The sequence below is a fragment of the Periophthalmus magnuspinnatus genome, chromosome 21, assembly GCF_009829125.3.
Source record: "Periophthalmus magnuspinnatus isolate fPerMag1 chromosome 21, fPerMag1.2.pri, whole genome shotgun sequence".
NCBI classification, from domain to species: domain Eukaryota; kingdom Metazoa; phylum Chordata; class Actinopteri; order Gobiiformes; family Gobiidae; genus Periophthalmus; species Periophthalmus magnuspinnatus.
Window position 1 is genome coordinate 10808207 of NC_047146.1, and position 18312 is coordinate 10826518.

The 18312-nt window shown below is 38.1% G+C and overlaps 3 protein-coding genes across 4 annotated transcripts in view; 2 read left to right on the top strand and 1 right to left on the bottom strand.

Moving 5' to 3' along the window:
• Window positions 1-18312, bottom strand: part of LOC117388846 (ribosyldihydronicotinamide dehydrogenase [quinone]-like) — a 186929-nt gene that overhangs the window by 58369 nt on the left and 110248 nt on the right. The gene's annotated exons all lie outside the window — the stretch shown is intronic.
• Window positions 100-9494, top strand: morc3a (MORC family CW-type zinc finger 3a). The gene is made up of 19 exons (XM_033987377.2): window positions 100-199; window positions 995-1067; window positions 1142-1274; window positions 1369-1592; window positions 1875-2031; window positions 2131-2254; window positions 2339-2467; window positions 2564-2683; window positions 2761-2858; window positions 2945-3049; window positions 3583-3711; window positions 3845-3919; window positions 4043-4085; window positions 7048-7140; window positions 7239-7350; window positions 7423-7492; window positions 7636-8641; window positions 8733-8908; window positions 8995-9494. Exons 1-19 carry the CDS (start codon window positions 161-163, stop codon window positions 9164-9166), a joined length of 3078 nt encoding a protein of 1025 aa, XP_033843268.1. The 5' UTR covers window positions 100-160; the 3' UTR covers window positions 9167-9494.
• chaf1b (chromatin assembly factor 1, subunit B) lies at window positions 9988-17115 on the top strand. The gene is made up of 13 exons (XM_033987381.2): window positions 9988-10419; window positions 10504-10636; window positions 10720-10840; window positions 10925-11028; window positions 11109-11205; window positions 11291-11375; window positions 11442-11535; window positions 11624-11693; window positions 11958-12049; window positions 12138-12297; window positions 12382-12960; window positions 14723-14811; window positions 16595-17115. Exons 1-13 carry the CDS (start codon window positions 10294-10296, stop codon window positions 16690-16692), a joined length of 1848 nt encoding a protein of 615 aa, XP_033843272.1. The 5' UTR covers window positions 9988-10293; the 3' UTR covers window positions 16693-17115.

Genomic DNA, 18312 nt, shown 5'->3' on the forward strand with positions numbered 1-18312 from the left:
TTTCGGTAACCGCGGGATGGATGGTCACTGTTGAGCTCCATTAAATCCATTTACTGTAGTTTGATGTGAGACTATGTAGTACTGTGGGCGGCCTTGCGGGGGCGCAGTAGTGTAGCAGACGGATGTTTTCTGTCAGAGAATAACACGGGGGTCCAGGATCATGGCTGCCCAAACAGACCGCGGGATCCCAGTGAGCACAGTAAGAGCAATTCTGTCCTGTTTAAAAGCAAGTTTGATATACAATCTTTGTGATGTAGTCTACGATAGCTTGTTTACCTGAAAGACATTAGTATCGGGTAAAGCTACAGGCTAATTGTGCTTTTACTCTCCTGTTATGCCAAGTCCGGTGAAAATTTGCAATCTGCAGGCATTTGTTATTCATTATTCATCAAGTTGATAAACAAAAGTGGGCGATCGCATAGGTTTGATCTTATTGTTGATAATCACTTTTATCTGTATAATAAAATACTAATTGAGTTAGTTTCACTTTTCGCCGGGGGAAATTTGCATATCCTCGGATTTCAACTTAATCAACTAGTTCATCCAGTGAGGTACAGATCTTAACCAATGAAAAAAAATGGTTTGAGAGGGGAGTTAAATAAACAATTTCTGTTGGGAAAGACAATCCTTCTTTGAAAAGGAATGGAGCTCTTAGACACCATCTATCTCCTGTTTATAACTCCATTCTCAGACCTATATCTACAAAAGAAACCAATAGTGATAGCCAGTTTGGGGGTGAGAGCACCGATTAGGGGCTTGAATGATTATGCTTATGATAAGTATGACTGGGGCATAGTTCACACTTGTAGTTGGCTCATTAGACCTAGCCAAGACAATAGAAACTGAAACTAGTTGGCTCCTTCCTTCAAACAGATAAGGCAAAACGAAACTTTGATGAACAGCGAAATGTCTTCACTCCTAACTCAATGTCAGGTGGACAGATTAGAATTTTTCTTTTACTGTTCATACTTTTCCATTATTTTTTGCTTTTTAGCTCTGTCCCAAATATCTTCACACCAACTCCACCAGCCATACCTGGCCCTTCAGCGCCATTGCAGAACTTATTGGTGAGCTATTACAGTTCTGTGGCTGTATTAGCTTTGCTTTTCAATGTAAGCGAAACTGTTCTATTGTATTCCAGACAATGCATATGACCCAGACGTGAACGCCCAGCACTTCTGGATTGATAAAACTATGGTCAGTCAACAAGAGTGCCTAAGCTTTATGGACGATGGCAATGGGCTAGACTACCAAACTATGCACAGGATGCTTAGGTAAATTATAATTTATAACAAAACCATACAAAACTGTCACCTTAAATTTATTTTCTTGTAAGGAAAAATATTGAAAATTGTTTGCATTTTTTAGCTTTGGTTACAGCGAGAAAGTGGCTCTTAATGGCGTTCAGCCAATTGGTATCTATGGAAACGGGTTCAAGTCTGGCTCCATGCGGCTTGGAAAAGATGCCATCGTGTTCTCCAAATCCAGGACTGCAATGTGCATTGGGATGCTCTCACAGACCTACCTTCAAGAGATTAGAGCAGAACAGATCCGTGTGCCTATTGTGTGCTTTGAGCAGAGAGGAAAAAAAAATATCCTTTTTAAAATAATAATTATTTTGGTTTATACAGCACTTTTCTGGACACAAAAAGATGTTTTACTTTGCATTATTCATTCACTCTACTCTTGTTGATGCATATAGCTCAAGCATACACCCAGTTATTATGCAAACAATGTGGGTGTCTTGCTCATGGACAGTATGCAGTAGTCAGAGCAGGAATCAGACCCCTAACTTTCTGATCTGTAGATGAGCATTGTCACCGAGTGTTTGTGTTCATATTTGTAGCCTAAGTTGCCCTTGATTTTGGTTTTACTCAGTGTTAAAAATGAGCACAAAGCCAGTCTTCTGGATATTCTACGCTATTCACCCTTTAAATCGGAAGCCAACCTGCTCACTGAGATCAATGCTATTGGGCCTTCCTGGTCTGCAACTAAAACAGGGACACGGATCATAATCTGGAATCTCCGCAGGTTTGTCCTATTTCAGATATTTCAGGTTACACATTAAAACATAGATCTGTAATGAAAACCTACTCATTTAAACTGTTGCAATATTTTGTGCCCTAACAGAACATCACAAGGTCGACTGGAGATTGATTTTGATTTTGACCGTTATGACATACGAATGCCATCTGATGTATACCAGGAAATGAATGACACTTCTTACATCCCTGAAAGTTTGTACTCCCTTCAGGTAAATTTTCTATATTCTCTTTCTACTGCTGTTACTATTTATGTATTTTAATCAGTTATGTTTTTTTATTCACATTTTGTACAGGCCTACTGCAGTATACTCTACTTGAAGCCTCGATTGCAAATCATGATACGTGGTAAAAAGGTGAAGTCTCAACTCATTGCAAAAAGTCTGGCACACAGTAGAAAAGACCACTATAAGCCAACATTCCTTGTATCCTTTTGTCTGTACAATTGTGACTTGATGTATTGTGAATGCATAATATGTACATGTACACTGCAAGTATGTTTTCCCTAACTTGTCTTTTAGAACAAGCGTATTCCTATTATTTTTGGGTATAACACTAAAAGTAAAGATCAATATGGCATTATGATGTACCATAAAAATCGACTGATTAAAGCTTATGAACGTGTGGGGTGTCAGCTTAAGGTAAGACCGTCATTTGCACTGGTTTATTTTACTTTTGAATTACTGTGATTAAACAATTTAACAATTACAAATGATAGGCTGACAAAAAAGGTGTCGGCGTCATTGGCATCATAGAGTGTAACTTTCTGGATCCCACTCACAACAAACAAAGTTTTGAGGAAAATGATAAGTACAGGTAGGATTCTTAGTAATGCATAAACATATATATTTTTATAGCTTTGTGTTTACTGTTGAAGACTAACAATTGATTTGTGATTTTAGGAAAACTATGACCAGTTTGGGGATCAAGTTGGAGGAATACTGGAAAGAAATCAGATACAGGAGATCCAAAGAAGATCCCACTGGCATACCAGTAGAAGATACAATGTAGGCACTCTGAAATTTATTGTACATACATTGTACTTTGTATTGTATTTTGTATTTTAAAGCTACCATCCATAAGTTTATTTGATTTTTTTTCTTACCAGTAGATGATAGATTTGTAACCTGTTCCCCCTCCTCTGGCCTAGGCAATTCAGGCAATTTTACCTGAAAATAAAATTGACAGTTTTTTTTCTTTAAAAAATTGTTAATTTTAAAATTTGATGTGAGAATTAGGTGTAAGTTTGTGAATCAGACTTTATAGACCAATTATTCATTTGCTAGTTTATTTTGGTGGTCAGTCTGCGTTTTAACTTTTATTTACACAAAACTGCTTCATATACACCCACAACGTTTGAGCTCAAATGTTTTTGTTTCCATGTAAAATCTTTGAGGACAAAATGTTTACTTGATAACAGAAATGATAAATTGTGTAAAATGAATATTATGTTGTTCACTTCACCTTTCTGTTGTGTGGTGTCATTGTAGGCTTGATGTATTTATCATATACTTAGATATTTTTGTATGTTTGAACTCAGTAAAAAACCAGACCAAAGCTGGGTGCAATGTGATGAGTGTTCTCGCTGGCGAAAACTGCCTGATGGAATTGACTGCTCAAAGCTGCCAGAAAAATGGTACTGCTATATGAATCCAGATCCCCAGTTCAGGTGAGCAAAGTGTAGCCGCTATGTTCAGATTCAAAATACAGCATATATTATAAATCAACATTTATAATACATATATTAGTATACTTGTTAATAATAATAATAATAATAATACATTGTCTTTTCCCTCTTTTAGGAGTTGTCAGGTTGAGGAGGAACCTGAGGACTCGGATGATGAACAGCCTTCATACTGCAAGACCTACAAACAACAGTGAGTGCTCTATTAATTTACCACAGGCTTATATATGGTAAATGTAATGGGCATAAATTGTTATATATTTAGGGATATTGTTTTTACAGTTCACTTCCTTTCAAACGTGTTACTATTTTATAGGGAAAGGGAAGAGAAAAAGATGCAAGAAAGGAGAAGACAACAGGTGAGACTAATGGATTGGAGAGCCACAAAAAAAAGTCTTAAGTTTTATATACCGGTAATTTGCAAGGCCCGTGTTTTTTTATTTTATCAAAATGTTTAGGATTAATTGGATAATCAATTATTCACCTTTATGGGCTTAACCGGTTGAAAAAAACAAACACTACTCGTATCTGATCGCATGCTGTAGAGAAGAGAAAAGATACAATACCATCTGAGTGACCCCATACGTTACGTAAAATGTACAGTGGGGCAAAAAAGTATTTACTCATCCACCATTTGTGCAAGTTATCCCACTTAAAAAAGATGAGAGAGGCCTGTAAATTTCATCATAGATACACTTCAACGATGAGAGACAAAATGTGTGGAAAGAATCCAGGATATCACATTGTAGGATTTTTTATTATTTAATTGGTAAATTCCGCAGTAAAATAAGTATATGGTCTCCAACAAACAAGCAGGATGTTTGGCTCTCACAGACTTGTAACTTCTTCTTTAAGAGGCTCCTCTGTCCTCCACTCGTTACCTGTATTAATGGCACCTGTTTGAACTTGTCATCAGTATAAAAGACACCGGTCCACAACCCCAAACAATCAGACTACAAAGTCCACTATAGCCAAGACCAAAGAGCTGTCAAAGGACACCAGAAACAAAATTGTAGACCTGCACCAGGCTGGGAAGACTAAATCTGCAATAGGTATGCAGCTTGGTGTGAAGAAATCAACTGTGGGAGCAATTATTAGAAAATGGATGACATACAAGAGCACTGATAATCTCCCTCGATCTGTGACTCCATGCAAGATCTCATCCTGTGGGGTCAAAATTATCACAAGAATGGTGAGCAAAAATCCCAGAACCACACAGGGGGACCTAGTAATTGACCTGCAGAGAGCTGGGACCAAAATAACAAAGGCTACCATCAGTAACACACTATGCCACCAGGGACTCAAATCCTGCAGTGCCAGACATGTCCCCCCACTTAAGCCAGTACATGTCCAGGCCTGTCTGAAGTTTGCTAGAGAGTATTTGGATGACCCAGAAGAGGATTGAGAGAATGTCATATGGTAAGATTAAACAAAATAGAACTTTTTTGGTAAAAACTCAACTTGTCATATTTGGAGGAGAACACCAAAGAACACCATATCTACTGTGAAGCATGGGGGTGGAAACATCATGCTTTGGGCCTGTTTTACTGCAAAGGGACCAGGACGACTGATCCGTGTAAAGGAAAGAATGAATGGGGCCATGTATCGTGCGATTTTGATTGAAAAACTACTTCTACTAGCAAGGGCATTGAAGATGAAACGTGGCTGGGTCTTTCAGCATGACAATGATCCCAAACACACCGCCCAGGCAATGAAGGAGCGGCTTCGTAAGAAGCAGTTCAAGGTCCTGGAGTGGCTTAGCCAGTCTCCAGATCTCAACCCCATAGAAAATCTTTGGAGGGAGTTGAAAGTCCGTGTTGCCCAGCGACAGCCCCAAAACATCACTGCTCTAGAGGAGATCAACATCACTTCATGCCTGTCTGAGAAAATTGTATGAACATTTTCTCACATTTCTCTCTTGTTTAATTACTCTCAAAGTTCAAACCTTTGTAGATTTAAAAAAATAAGCACAGTATTACAGAATGAAACCAAATACTATACTGTACTATGAATAAAAATTACAGCTTTTAGAAATACTGCAACAAATTTTATTTTAATGATCAAGCTATGAGGTTGGACACATAAGAAATGATTAATAGTGACGTATATTTCACAGTTCCTCTGACCGCGCCTCTTTGCCCTGGCGTCGCTCCGCTTAAGGCCTTGGTGCAGTTGTCTTTTTCCGAGTGAAGAACATAGTTAGTCTCCGTGCAGACACACACTTTTGAGTCCAAAGCGTTTGGTACTGCGTGAAAAGAACTTGTTGATGGCCTGGGCTCTGCATCATCCTGTTCCTTGCTGTCATGAATGTCATTCTTATCAGCAAAGGTTTCATAAAGCATTTTAGCTTTTGCGCGGATGATGTTGGTATCCAGCATAATGTTCTTTTTCCTGCAGTCACTGATCCACAAAGCTAAAGCAGACTCCATCCTTACGATGGTCTTGTTGCATGCAGTTACAACCCTTTTTGCATCCTTGTTAAAACTTATTGCCGTCCTTATGTTATTTTTTTCCCTTCTTTATGTGACGAACCGAAGATTCATTTATTCCGCCCTACAGCCGTGTAACTTCTACCTTCCCTGAGCATGTCCAGAAGTCCAACTTTTTCTGCGATAGTTAGCATCTTCCCCGGTCTTTTGGGAGCGGGCAGAGGTGCCTTTGTCGGTGCAGAACGTTTTATCGCCATTGTGGGTTTTGTTGGGGAGAAAACTTGCAAACATACAGTACATCAAAGTCACACTTCTAGCATTGAACATTTATGTAAATTAGTCAAGCTGAATGCATTCTGTACTGCACAGGAGACGTGGCACATCCCTTAGCCAATCAGGACGCAGAACACAATACGCGTTCATACACTGTAAAAAAAAAAAAAAAAAAAAAAAAAGCATGCAAAAATGCACCAAAAAAATCTGTGAAACAGCGAGACTGCAAAAGGTGAACCGCGATATAGTAAGGGACCACTGTATAAGAAAGTATTGAGATGAACTTTTGTTGTTGACCAAATGCTTAATTCTCACCATAATTTGCAAATAAATTCTTTAAAAATCAGCCAATGTGATTTTTCAGATTTTTTTTATTTATTCATTTTGTCTCTCATAGTTGAAGTGAACCTATGATGAAAATTACAGCCCTCTCTCATCTTTTTAAGTGGAAGAACTTGCACAATTAGAGGCTGACTAAATATTTTTTGCCCCACTATATTATGATATTAAGACAGAAGTTGAGAGTTAATAAATAATGAAAATCATAATTGAGTAAAGAAAGTGAACATAATAGGTGTCCCTAATTTAAATGTTATATAACTTTTCTTTTGTTGCACAGGCTGAGACAGAACAAAAGCAGAGAGAACGGCAACGACTGCAGGCTCAATTGAAACGCCAAACAGAGGCCATTCTACAACAGCTACGCCATGATGTATGTTTGTTTGATTTGTTTGTTTAAAAGTACATTTGGCATAATCCTCACAATGTTTTTGTGGACATTTTTCAAACTGCTGTGTTGTTTTATGTCAGACTGGATCTTCAACCACACCACCTTCTGCTCCAACCACACCAAGGAATAAGATGAACATACATGCAATACAGGGTGGGTCTACCCTAACCCCTTCCTCCATCTCACAAGCTGGTATGATTTTTAATCATCTTGTATACACTTTTTGTATTGTTAATTTCATATAATCTGCTTTTGCCTTTACAGACTGCAGTCCCTCTACCAGCAATGGTCTTCCAATTATTTCAAGTGTATGCTCTCTGGCTTCAATGTTAAGGTATAAAAGTTAAGGGTTTCTAACCACAATAAATCATCAAGCTACAAATGAAAAAAAAAAGTGATGGCACAATTGTGTTCTGAATGAGAATTTAATAAATATGTATATTTTCTTTCTTTATAATTGTGTCCTTGTATGTCCAGGAAAAGGCAGCAGCCCAACACTCCAGACACCACTCCCAAAAGACCAAGAGTCAGCCAAGTGCAAAATAACATTGCAGGTCAGGTTTTGTCTTTGGATGTGAGTCCAACAAGGTCACCATCAATCCCCATTGACAACAGTAGTGATGATGAAACAGATGATGATCTTGTTATACTGGAAGGTGTTAGTACACCTAAACCTAAAAAGACAAACCCTGCTTCGATCACAGTAAAGACTGAGCCCACAGAGAATCAGAGTGAAGTGAACTTGCTGCTGGAGTGCAGCGATGATGCAGCTGTAGACAATTTTAGAAGTACCACTGCAGTTGATGATGCCCCCTCCGTGGCTCCTCCTGGAGTGGTGAACATCACCACACAAACAGAAGCTCTTAAAATTGAAATAAAAAAGGAAGAGACTAATCAAGGGAGTAGAGCGCAAACAAACAATTATAATGATGACCCGGCAGCTTGTAATTCCAGGGACGCTGATGACTGTGAGAAAGATATGAAGGACAAGCCACTCAATCAGCCTGTGCAGGATGGAATTACACCTGGTTCAGAAAGCAGTGATAATCAAAGTGTTTCTGCTACTGATGTGGATAATAGGGATTCCCCATCTTTGTTGTGTCCTCAGAAAGAACTGAACCAGTTATCGGAGCTCAGACAGGAAAGAGACTCTTTAAAGGAGCAGGTACAGCAGCTCCAGTCTCAGCTGCAGGAGCTGCAGAGTAGACTAGATGTGTCTCACATTTACGTAAAAAAGGAACAAGATGAACAAGATGGTGAGGAAGGACAGAACTCGGTGGACTACAAAACACTCTTTGAGAATGCCAGGCACAAAATCAATGACCTCATAAAAGACAAGCAGGCTTTACTGGCAACTGTTGAGGTCAAGCCAAGTGCTGACCCAAGTGATGAAAAGGCCATGGATGAGATTGCACTGCAAGTGGATCATCTCATGCGGCAGCTGGATGAAAGCAACAAGGAGAAAGAGAGATTGCTAACACAGGTCAGTATGATGCTGCTGAGTGTTTCTGTGTCATGTTTCTTCAGTTTTAGGTTTCAAGTAAACAAGATGCCATGTCTTCGTTTTTTTGTAGTTGGAGTCAACAGTGGAGGAAATGGCCGGTCTGGCATCTGAATGTGAGACTCTCAGATTAAATCTTCAACAAATGAAAGGAAATGCAGCTACATGTGTTGATTCACCAGTGCAAACAGATGCCCAAGAAACACGAGCTGATCCTGGGCCTTCATCCAGCACTGATGCCTTTCAAAGGTAAATATTTATAAACTGCAAAAAGACATTTTCTTTGGCTGGATATTTACATTGTGTTTTCCCCTTTGTTTCTGTTTGATTTTCAGTTTGGTTGCACTGCGAGGCAATATTAAACGTCTTCTCGTCACATATGTTGATTTTGATCTGGATGAAGTGAATTATGAGAGCAATGAAATAGATGGAGTCTTAGAACAAGTTTTACGTCTGAATAATGTTGAATCAGGAAACGCTGCATCAAGTGACCAAGGACGGTCATAAAAAAACTAAAATTTTACAAATTGTATTTGGGGTTTTGTTCAATAATGCTTTTTTTTACTGTTTATTTAAAATTCTCTCTTAAATGTTGAAAATCAATAGGTTACATGAAATGTATAATGACTTTTAAGGAGAAAACAAGAGGAATGGCCATGATATACAGTTTTTGGATGATTAGTGTTTTAAAAAGGACATTTTTATACAATTGCTATACATTTTATTATTTGTTAAATGGGCCTATTGTTGTGTTTTTTCTTATCGTGCCTGAATTTATTTTTTTAACCATTTAATAACATAATGTTGCTAAAAAAAATAAACCACTCTTTAACAGAAGTGCGTTTAGCCTTGAGTTAGTTACAAACTGTTTTAACCCTTGTGCCTTATTAAGATAAATGTGTGTATCTGAAGGCACATTTATCCTGATAACTGGTTGTGGTTGTTCGTCTGGCGTGAAAATTCAGATGTTATGTTTTGACAAACTGACATCTGAGTTAATAAATTACGGTTATCTCATAGACTGTATATTTAATTCGTTATACAGTTTATGGTTAATAAATATAATCCAAATCATAGACTTTGTGACCCGAATATGTCAGTTTAAGGACTGAACCCCTTAAGGAAAAACTTTTTTTTTTTTTTGACGATTTAATGGTAGTTTAAAAACCGAAATACACAATTTGTACGAAACACTCCCTGTGTTTTCAACAAAGCACCAGGGTTCATGTTTACCGGTAGTGCAGACATTTGTGTTCGCAGCCTCACCAAGTCCCGCCCATTTTTGACCTTTTCCGTGTTTTTGACCAATCACGTCTATCCTCTAAACCGGATGTTTCACCGAACAGTACGCGGGAGATTGGTAGCCGTACACAAGCGGGAAGAGGTAAATCTACATTTTAAAGTCCTAAAGGTCTGTTATTCCGTACTATTTTCGATTTTGTACGGCACAATCTAGGTCGTCCGTACACGACATAACAAACGTAGTATTTGTAAAATACATTTCTGTCTCGTTATCGTAAGCTTCAGCAGTGTCGGCTGTAGCCCAAACATATTTTCTGAGCATAGTTGTTCAATGTAAATATAAGCCCGTTTTAGTAAACGAATACACGACTGTTACGTTTGAAATTAAGAAAATGAAGGTGGTAACTTGTGAGATCGCTTGGCACAACAAAGAGCCAGTCTACAGTCTGGACTTTCAGCACAGCTCCGATGGACGCACGCACCGACTGGCCACGGCTGGAGTGGACACCACCGTCAGAGTGGGTGCATTTATATCTCTTGTGTCGGTCTAAACCCGTGATCTGTAAACGAATGACATGCTCACTTTTCTGGAACTGTTGCAGTTGTGGAGAGTAGACCTGGGTCCGGATGGAAAAGCTGTTGTGGACTTTCTGTCAAATTTGTCCAGACACACAAAAGCTGTGAATGTGGTTCGATTCAGCCCCACTGGAGAGTTCCTTGCTTCGGGAGGTGATGGTAAGTTTTTTGTTGTTTTGTTTTTTCTAAACAATTTTCACACTAAACATAACTTGCGTAAAGTGCATTATTTTGTCCTTCAGATGCTGCCATTTTTCTGTGGAAGCTGAATGACAGTAAGGAGCCCGAGCACACTCCTGTTTTCCAGGATGATGAAGAGGCTCAACTCAACAAGGAGAGCTGGTCTGTTATGAAAACTCTCAGGTAAAAAAAACTGTTGAATGAATGTGCAACCATTAAAACGTATATAAAGTAACTTTTTTAAATGTATGTTTTCCCTGTGAATAGAGGACACATAGAAGATGTATATGACATATGTTGGGCAAGAGATGGAAACCTGATGGTTTCTGGGTCTGTGGACAACACTGCTATCATGTGGGACATTAACAAAGGTTGGCCCCCAATAATTACCTGCTTAGCATTGTTATATCTAATGTTTTGTTATTAGCTAAACTATATTTTTTATTCATAGGACAAAAGCTCTGCATTTTAAATGACCATAAGAGTTATGTCCAAGGAGTGGCCTGGGATCCACTGGGGCAGTATGTGGCCACACTGAGCTGTGATAGGTATAGCATAGTCAGGAGTTTAAAGTCTCAATAAGTTATTTGTCTCATGACTTGTTAACTCATTGTATCTTGTGTATAATTGCAGAGTCATGCGTGTGTATAGTACTCACACTAAGAAGAAAGCATTCTGTATAAGTAAACTGAGCTCTGGGCCTGTTCCAGAGGGGGATGTAAGTAAACCCAATTAGACTCATCATAATAATCAGTTTGATTCACTTCTCCCTATATTCTTACAGGCAAAACCTTTCCGAATGTTCCATGATGACAGTATGAGGTCATTTTTTCGGCGCCTTTCATTTTCACCAGATGGTTCATTCTTGTTTGCCCCGGGTATATGTCCCAACTAAATGATCAAAGTTGGGGTTCCTTTATTGACATTGTGGTTAAATACTTTTTTTTTTTTTCTTTTTTTTTTAAGCTGGTTGTGTCGAATCTGGGGAAAGCATTATAAATACCACTTACGTATTTTCTAGAAAAGGCCTCAAGAGGTAAGTCCTTGTTCAAAACGTGAAAAGTATTTAGGCTATACGTGACTGTTTGTGTTGCTAATGTACCTGCTTTTGTATATGACACTTGGTTGCTATGCCAACAAGCGATTTTTGTATTTTACTATTAGGTAATGCATTAGGTGGTACTGTTGGTATGATTATATTTACAGTATGAACCATATAAAATGTTGATATATATATATATATATATATATCTCAAGCCTCTCCTTATAGTATAATAATACTTGTAAATCTGACCTTCAGGCCTGTGGCCCACCTGCCATGCCCATCAAAGGCTACACTGGCAGTGCGCTGCTGCCCTGTGTACTTTGAATTGAGGACTAAGAAAGCAGAAGGTAAGTTTTTACTATATTTGATTTTTAGATGGCTTTTAACTAAACTAATGTTTACGGTTAATACAAATTACTTTTTGTATGTTATTAGATGGGTCTGTGGAGACTCTTCCAAATGTGTTTCAGTTGCCTTATCGCATAATTTTTGCTGTCGCATCTGAAGACTCCATCTTTCTTTATGATACACAACAGACTCATCCTTTTGGTTTAGTCTCTAACATCCACTATCACACACTCAGTGATCTAACATGGTGAGGACAGCAAAATTATAATTTGTATAATCTAATATAAATTACATTTGTCTTGTGGGCCTGTGACTGTAACGTTTTTCTCAGGTCACGGGACGGATCCTTCCTGGCTGTGTCTTCTACAGACGGTTACTGCTCCTTTCTGTCCTTTTCTCCTGGCGAGTTGGGAACACCTCTGAAGGAGCCTCCTCTTCTGGAGCTCTTTACTCCCATCTGTGGAGCTGAGAAGAAAGGGAAGAAAAGTTTAGGGAACAAAACCTTATCTCCTGGTTCTCAACCAACAGTCCCAGTCCCACCTACTGCTTGTAAAGACTCCTCTGCTCTCCCATCAGCTTCCACAGCTACACCAGAGGAAAAAAAGACCTCAAGTGCCAAATCTAAACCTCAACCACGCAGAATCACCCTTAACACTCTTGAGGGCTGGGGAAAGCCCACTACCCCTAAAGCTACCCCTCCAGCTGTGCCTCAGAGCCCAGTGTCAGGCAGTGCTAGTTCTCCTTCCACTCCTCAGCAAAGCACAGCTCCCCTCACACCCTCCAATTCCTCTGCAGCTCAGCCACGGGTCATGCCTCTCACTCCATCTACCCCCAAAGTTCTCAGCAGTGCCAACACATCGGGGTGCTCTACTCCAACAGGAAGAACTACCCCGAAGGGGCCAACCCCCAGGTTAGTCCATTTAACTCACTTAATTGCAAAGTATATTTGATCAAAGGAATAAATCAAAACACAAATAGCTCTTAAGGTTACCAAAAAGAAACAAATGCCCAGATACCAGTCAATACAAAAACTAATATTGAAACATGGTAGTTGGATAAAATCATCCTTCACTGTTATCAATATGGCAGCCAATGTGCCAACATGAGAAACTGTCAAGATGGATTGTCCCTAAGCAGCTAAAATGGTAGGACATGATAAGAATTGAGATTTTTTTTTTCTTCCCTAATTTGCTGGAGAAGCTCTAATCCTGCATGAACTATGTGTCTGTACACACGACTTTGTTACGACTAGTGGTGGAAGAAGTACTAAATTTCATTACTCAAGTAAAACTAAAGATTCTGGAGTAAAAGAAATATTCAAGTAGATTTTACATGTGACGCTTTTACTTTAACGTAAGTAAAAGTATGAAAGTACCTGTTTAAAAATGTACTTAAAGAGTAAAAACAGATTTTGATATCTAATAAAGCTTCAAATGTATTGATTTTGATAAATATTTGTGCCAAATTTTGTTCAGCAGAAACGATTGAATCGGCCTTTTTATTCTCAGCTTTTTTATTTTTTGTTTGCTCAAACTATGAATGTGTTAAAAATAAACCCTCAGTCATTTCCGCAGGTCTCAAATAATAATGAAAAATACTTCTACTTTTCACTATTACTATTTTGGTTCAATTAATCGATCAAGTATTCAGTTGTTTAGATCATAAAAATGTGTATGAGATTTATATGAATTTAGACCAACATTAAGCTAAAGTGATGCTTGACCATCTTCAGAGTTATTTACAACATTTTTTGTACATCTTTAATTTTTTCATTAAAAACACATTTTTCAGATGTCATTTTGGTGTAATTACTGCTCTGTTTATGAAACCTCTCGGCACATTACATGTTTTAGAGTCTATGTACAGTTCCGAAATTATTCAATTAAATTACTAAATTAGTATTTCAGTTAGTGATTTTTTTTTTTTAGGGGATCCGAATCTTTTGGATCCATTCATGTCAAAGAGCCGTTCAAAAGACTGGCCATTTATATATTTATTTATGACAAGCCAATTTGAGAACGATCTACAAACTAAACATGGCAAGAAATATATTAATTATAAAAATAATTAAAACTTATTACAATGCCATATATATATATATATATATATATATATATATTTGTGCACAAATCTCTCACTTATGTTAAAAAATTTGATCCGGTCCCACCCAGCCATTCACATTAAGGAACTGTTCAAAAGAGCAGAATCATTCATAAATGTTACATCACTAATTTCAGTTGATTAGTTGCAATTAATTAAATTAAAATGAACTCATAATTAACATAATTATGTTAATGAATTTATTGAAAAACAGTAAAGTCACATCTCATTGTGTTTTCATGTGTCAAATTATTACATGAATATGTGCTGTCAAACTACGTTTGCATAATACCTACGCATGCAGTGAAAAGTTTGTGTTGACTTGAATGTATTCTGATATTGTAATCTGATACTACTCTTACTCTACTACTCTTATTCTGGCTATTGTTTTAATTGTTGTGGCTATGGAGTTCCTATATTAAAACCATTGGACTTTCTGCCAGGTATAAATAATAACTAGTCCTTGCACAAAAAACTCCTTGAGACTGCTGTGAATATATAAATGCAACACTGACACATCTGTAATAATCTAGAAAATTGCATTGTTGATTTCTGTGTTTTTTCTGTTTTAGGCGAGTGTCTCTGACTCCAGTTGCAACTCGTTCACCAGCAGCCAGTTCACTGTTCACAACACCCTCATCCACAGAGAAGGCTAAACATGGTCAGTTTGTGACTCCAGATACAGTAGATGGATTCATCCAGTTATACTTTCCCATCCAATAGGCAAATATACCGAAATATATTAGTAATTTTGACTAGGAGTGTGATTATGTTTAGACAAAAGTAATTAGTAATAACTAATATCCACACAGAAGCCCACAATTGTAGATCTGGATGTAGCAGCCTAAGATGAAAATTTGAGACCGATAGCCTATACAGTAAAAAGTGCAAATATTGTCTTGAAATCCTCTCTGAGCTCTGATGTAAAACTACACCCAGTGATGGGGCTCAGGCTCTAGAGCAGACATGGGCAAACTATGGCCCGGGGGCCACACACGGCCCTTTCGTCTTATTAATCCGGCCTGCCGAACATGCCCAAATTATATTAAAATAGGTAAGGGTAAACCTTGTTCAAAGTTTTTCTGCTGTGTTTATTTAACTGAAATGTAATACATTAATTATTTATTTAATTAATGCATTTAGAAAACTTGAAAATGTGTGCAATGAGCCTTGCATGTTCATGCTTTGCTACATGTTACAAGCCAAATCATAATGTTTTATATTTATATATATATATATATATATATATATATATATATATATATATATATATATATATATATATATATATATATATATATATATATATATATATATATATATCCTGGCCCGGTCCATCTGTCAAATTTTAGAACCCATTGTGGCCTGTGAGTCAAAAAGTTTACCCACCCCTGCTCTAGAGCACTTATGTTTGGAGGAATGTAGAGTTGTCCCTTAACTAGCACTGCTGCTAGGTCCAGGTGATAGTACCTATACAGGATGCCCACTATGATTGTTTAGGCAAAGACTAGGAGAAGAAAAAACATTGATTGCAGAGTAACACCCATTTGATTATCTTACTAATTCTCTTAATCCATGCATACATACATACTCTGAGTTAGATGTATTCATCAGTAGTGATCCAGCAGTTGAAGAAAATCCAGATATCTCAAAGATTTTGCCAATTTATAACAATCAACTGTGCTTTGTCTGTTTTTGCCATTTCAAAAGACAGTTTTCAGCATTATGCAACTTCTCTAGTGGGGGGTATGCCATCTGCTTATTTCCATAGATATTGCTTTGCCTAGAATTATCCACAGTATGGATTTTAATGTAATTTATTCCTTTACGGGTGTTTTCATTGCTTTAAAATGGACTGCCTCTCTAATAAATAATTATAAGTTGAGTTATGTCCAGGATCGCATATTCCATTTTAAAGTTGTTACCGGTAAGTGTGTGATCCATTAACGTACTTTTTTTCCTTTTAAGGGTGCTTATGACACCCCAGACCTGTACCGTGGCCTGGTGGCACTACATAGATAATGTCTGCGTAATCCCTCAGTCATCCAGGTCTGATCCATAGTAAAAGCCAAAATTAAATCTGTCAACTGAACAAAAAGCAGTCAAAAAACTAGACAAAAAAAAAAAAAAATTGCCAGTTCACAGATTCAGCTTTGGCTTTTACATAGATAATCGTACTGCTTTGAATATTTTACATTCTGCCATCAACTTCTACATGGAGTCAAGGAGATGGTATCTCTCCCTTCCAATAGAAAAGTGAAGGTGTATATTTTAAACTTGCGGAAATATACAGGAGGCTTAACAACCAGAACTGATTTTCAATGAATGTTGTGAAAAAAGTCCTGTTGTGGAGGGAGAATTCCATTATATAATTGAAAAGCATGGCGTGTTAGGTAAACAATACTCCCTTTTTTGTAAAATAAAAACTGTCCATATTTTTCTAGAACGTCCCTCTCCCCCATTGGATCCAGTATGCCAACCTCCAGAGTCCAAAAGATCGAAGACTGACGGTGACTCTGCAAAGAAGATGAGTAGCAGCTAGACAACAATAAGTCTGAAGTGTCAATGAGAACGACCATAGACATTATCTCTAGAACAGGCACACTTGGCTGCAGGTGGTTACAGTATTTCTGTAATGTAGGATCCCTGTTTTTGTAACTTTTGTCACGCTATAATCATTGTATCAGCTCCTTTGTGATTTTGTTTTTGTAACCCCAATTCTTTGAATACAAAACGGTGGATTTTATTAAAGAAACTATAAAGAACTATTGTATTAAGCTCTGAATATGGATTAAAATTGGCTGAAAATGTGAGTAAAATGTGTTGTGAGTACTTGTGTTTGGGGTGTGTGTTGTATAGATTACACGTTTTAATTTGCAGAAAATATATGGAATAAAACATCTTACCATATACAACACACACACAGGAACTGAACCAATAAACATGTAACTCTTTACACTCTCCTAACACTGCTGATTGTTGTGTTGTTTTTTTCTATTTTTATCTGCATTTTAGCTAATTACCATCAAGCCCAACCCATGTCCTGATTTTGTTTACTTCCGTAAACAAAGAAAAAAACTTTGCATCTCCTAAGCTGCGTGTTCACAAGGCATTCTCCTGTAGTCAAGACGACAGTAGAGACAGTGCCAGGGAAAGTCCGATAGTTCAGATTTGAGAGAGATAGTGTGAAAGCAAAAATTCGAAAGGAATAAACAAAATTATAGAACACTTCGTAAGTTCTAAGTCCCGACCTTGGTGCAGACTTTCAGGTGTGAATCAGCCCTAAATCCTTCCTCAGTCTTCTACCAGAGCTTTATTTCCTGTAGTTCAGCCATTGTCAAAACACTCAGTTCTAGTGTCAAGAGTTCACAGAAAAAGGAGCTGGTGTATTCCAAAAGTTGACAGTGGCAGACTCAGCTCCAGCTTCTGAGGAAGCTTTTAACAAATTAAAGAGCGAGCTACTGAACTGTGCATCCCGACTTTGCCAGACCATTTGTACTGTCATTCGATGCTTCCTTAGATGGCCTCGAAGCAGTTTTATCAGATGTTCCTGTTGATGAGGAATAAGGCCCGTCCTGTGGTGTTTGCCAGTAAAACCATGAACAAGTCCCAATAGATGCCCAGCTCACCGGCTTGAGTTAACGGCTTTAAAGTGGAGTTTCACAGAGAAGTTCGGTCACTGGTTAAAGGGACCCAAGTTTACCGTCTGGACAGACAACCTCTGGCCATGTGTTGACCAAACCCAAGCTGTGGATGGCTAAGCTCTCAGCCTATGACTTCACACTTAAATATATCCCTGTTGTGGCTGATGTCCTGAGTCATGAACCTTTCACATCCCCCATCAGTTACAGATTGCACAGATGCTTTCCAGCTTGGCCTTCAGCAGTCTGTTCAGTACCTTCATTCTTCTAATATGACCCTATTTACTGTCAGTTCCCAGTGGTTCAAGCAGTTCTCCAACACCACGACAACTGGCAAAGTGGCACTGAAACCCATGTAGCACAATTCATCCAGCATGTGCAGTCGCTTGAGTCCGCAGGCCCCGAACCTCTGCCTGCACTAACCTTGAGTAAACTTTCAGAACATCAGACTCAAGATGTCACTGTGGCAAAGCTGGTTCCCCTGGTTATTCGCAAAATTAGACCATCAAAACGCTGACGTG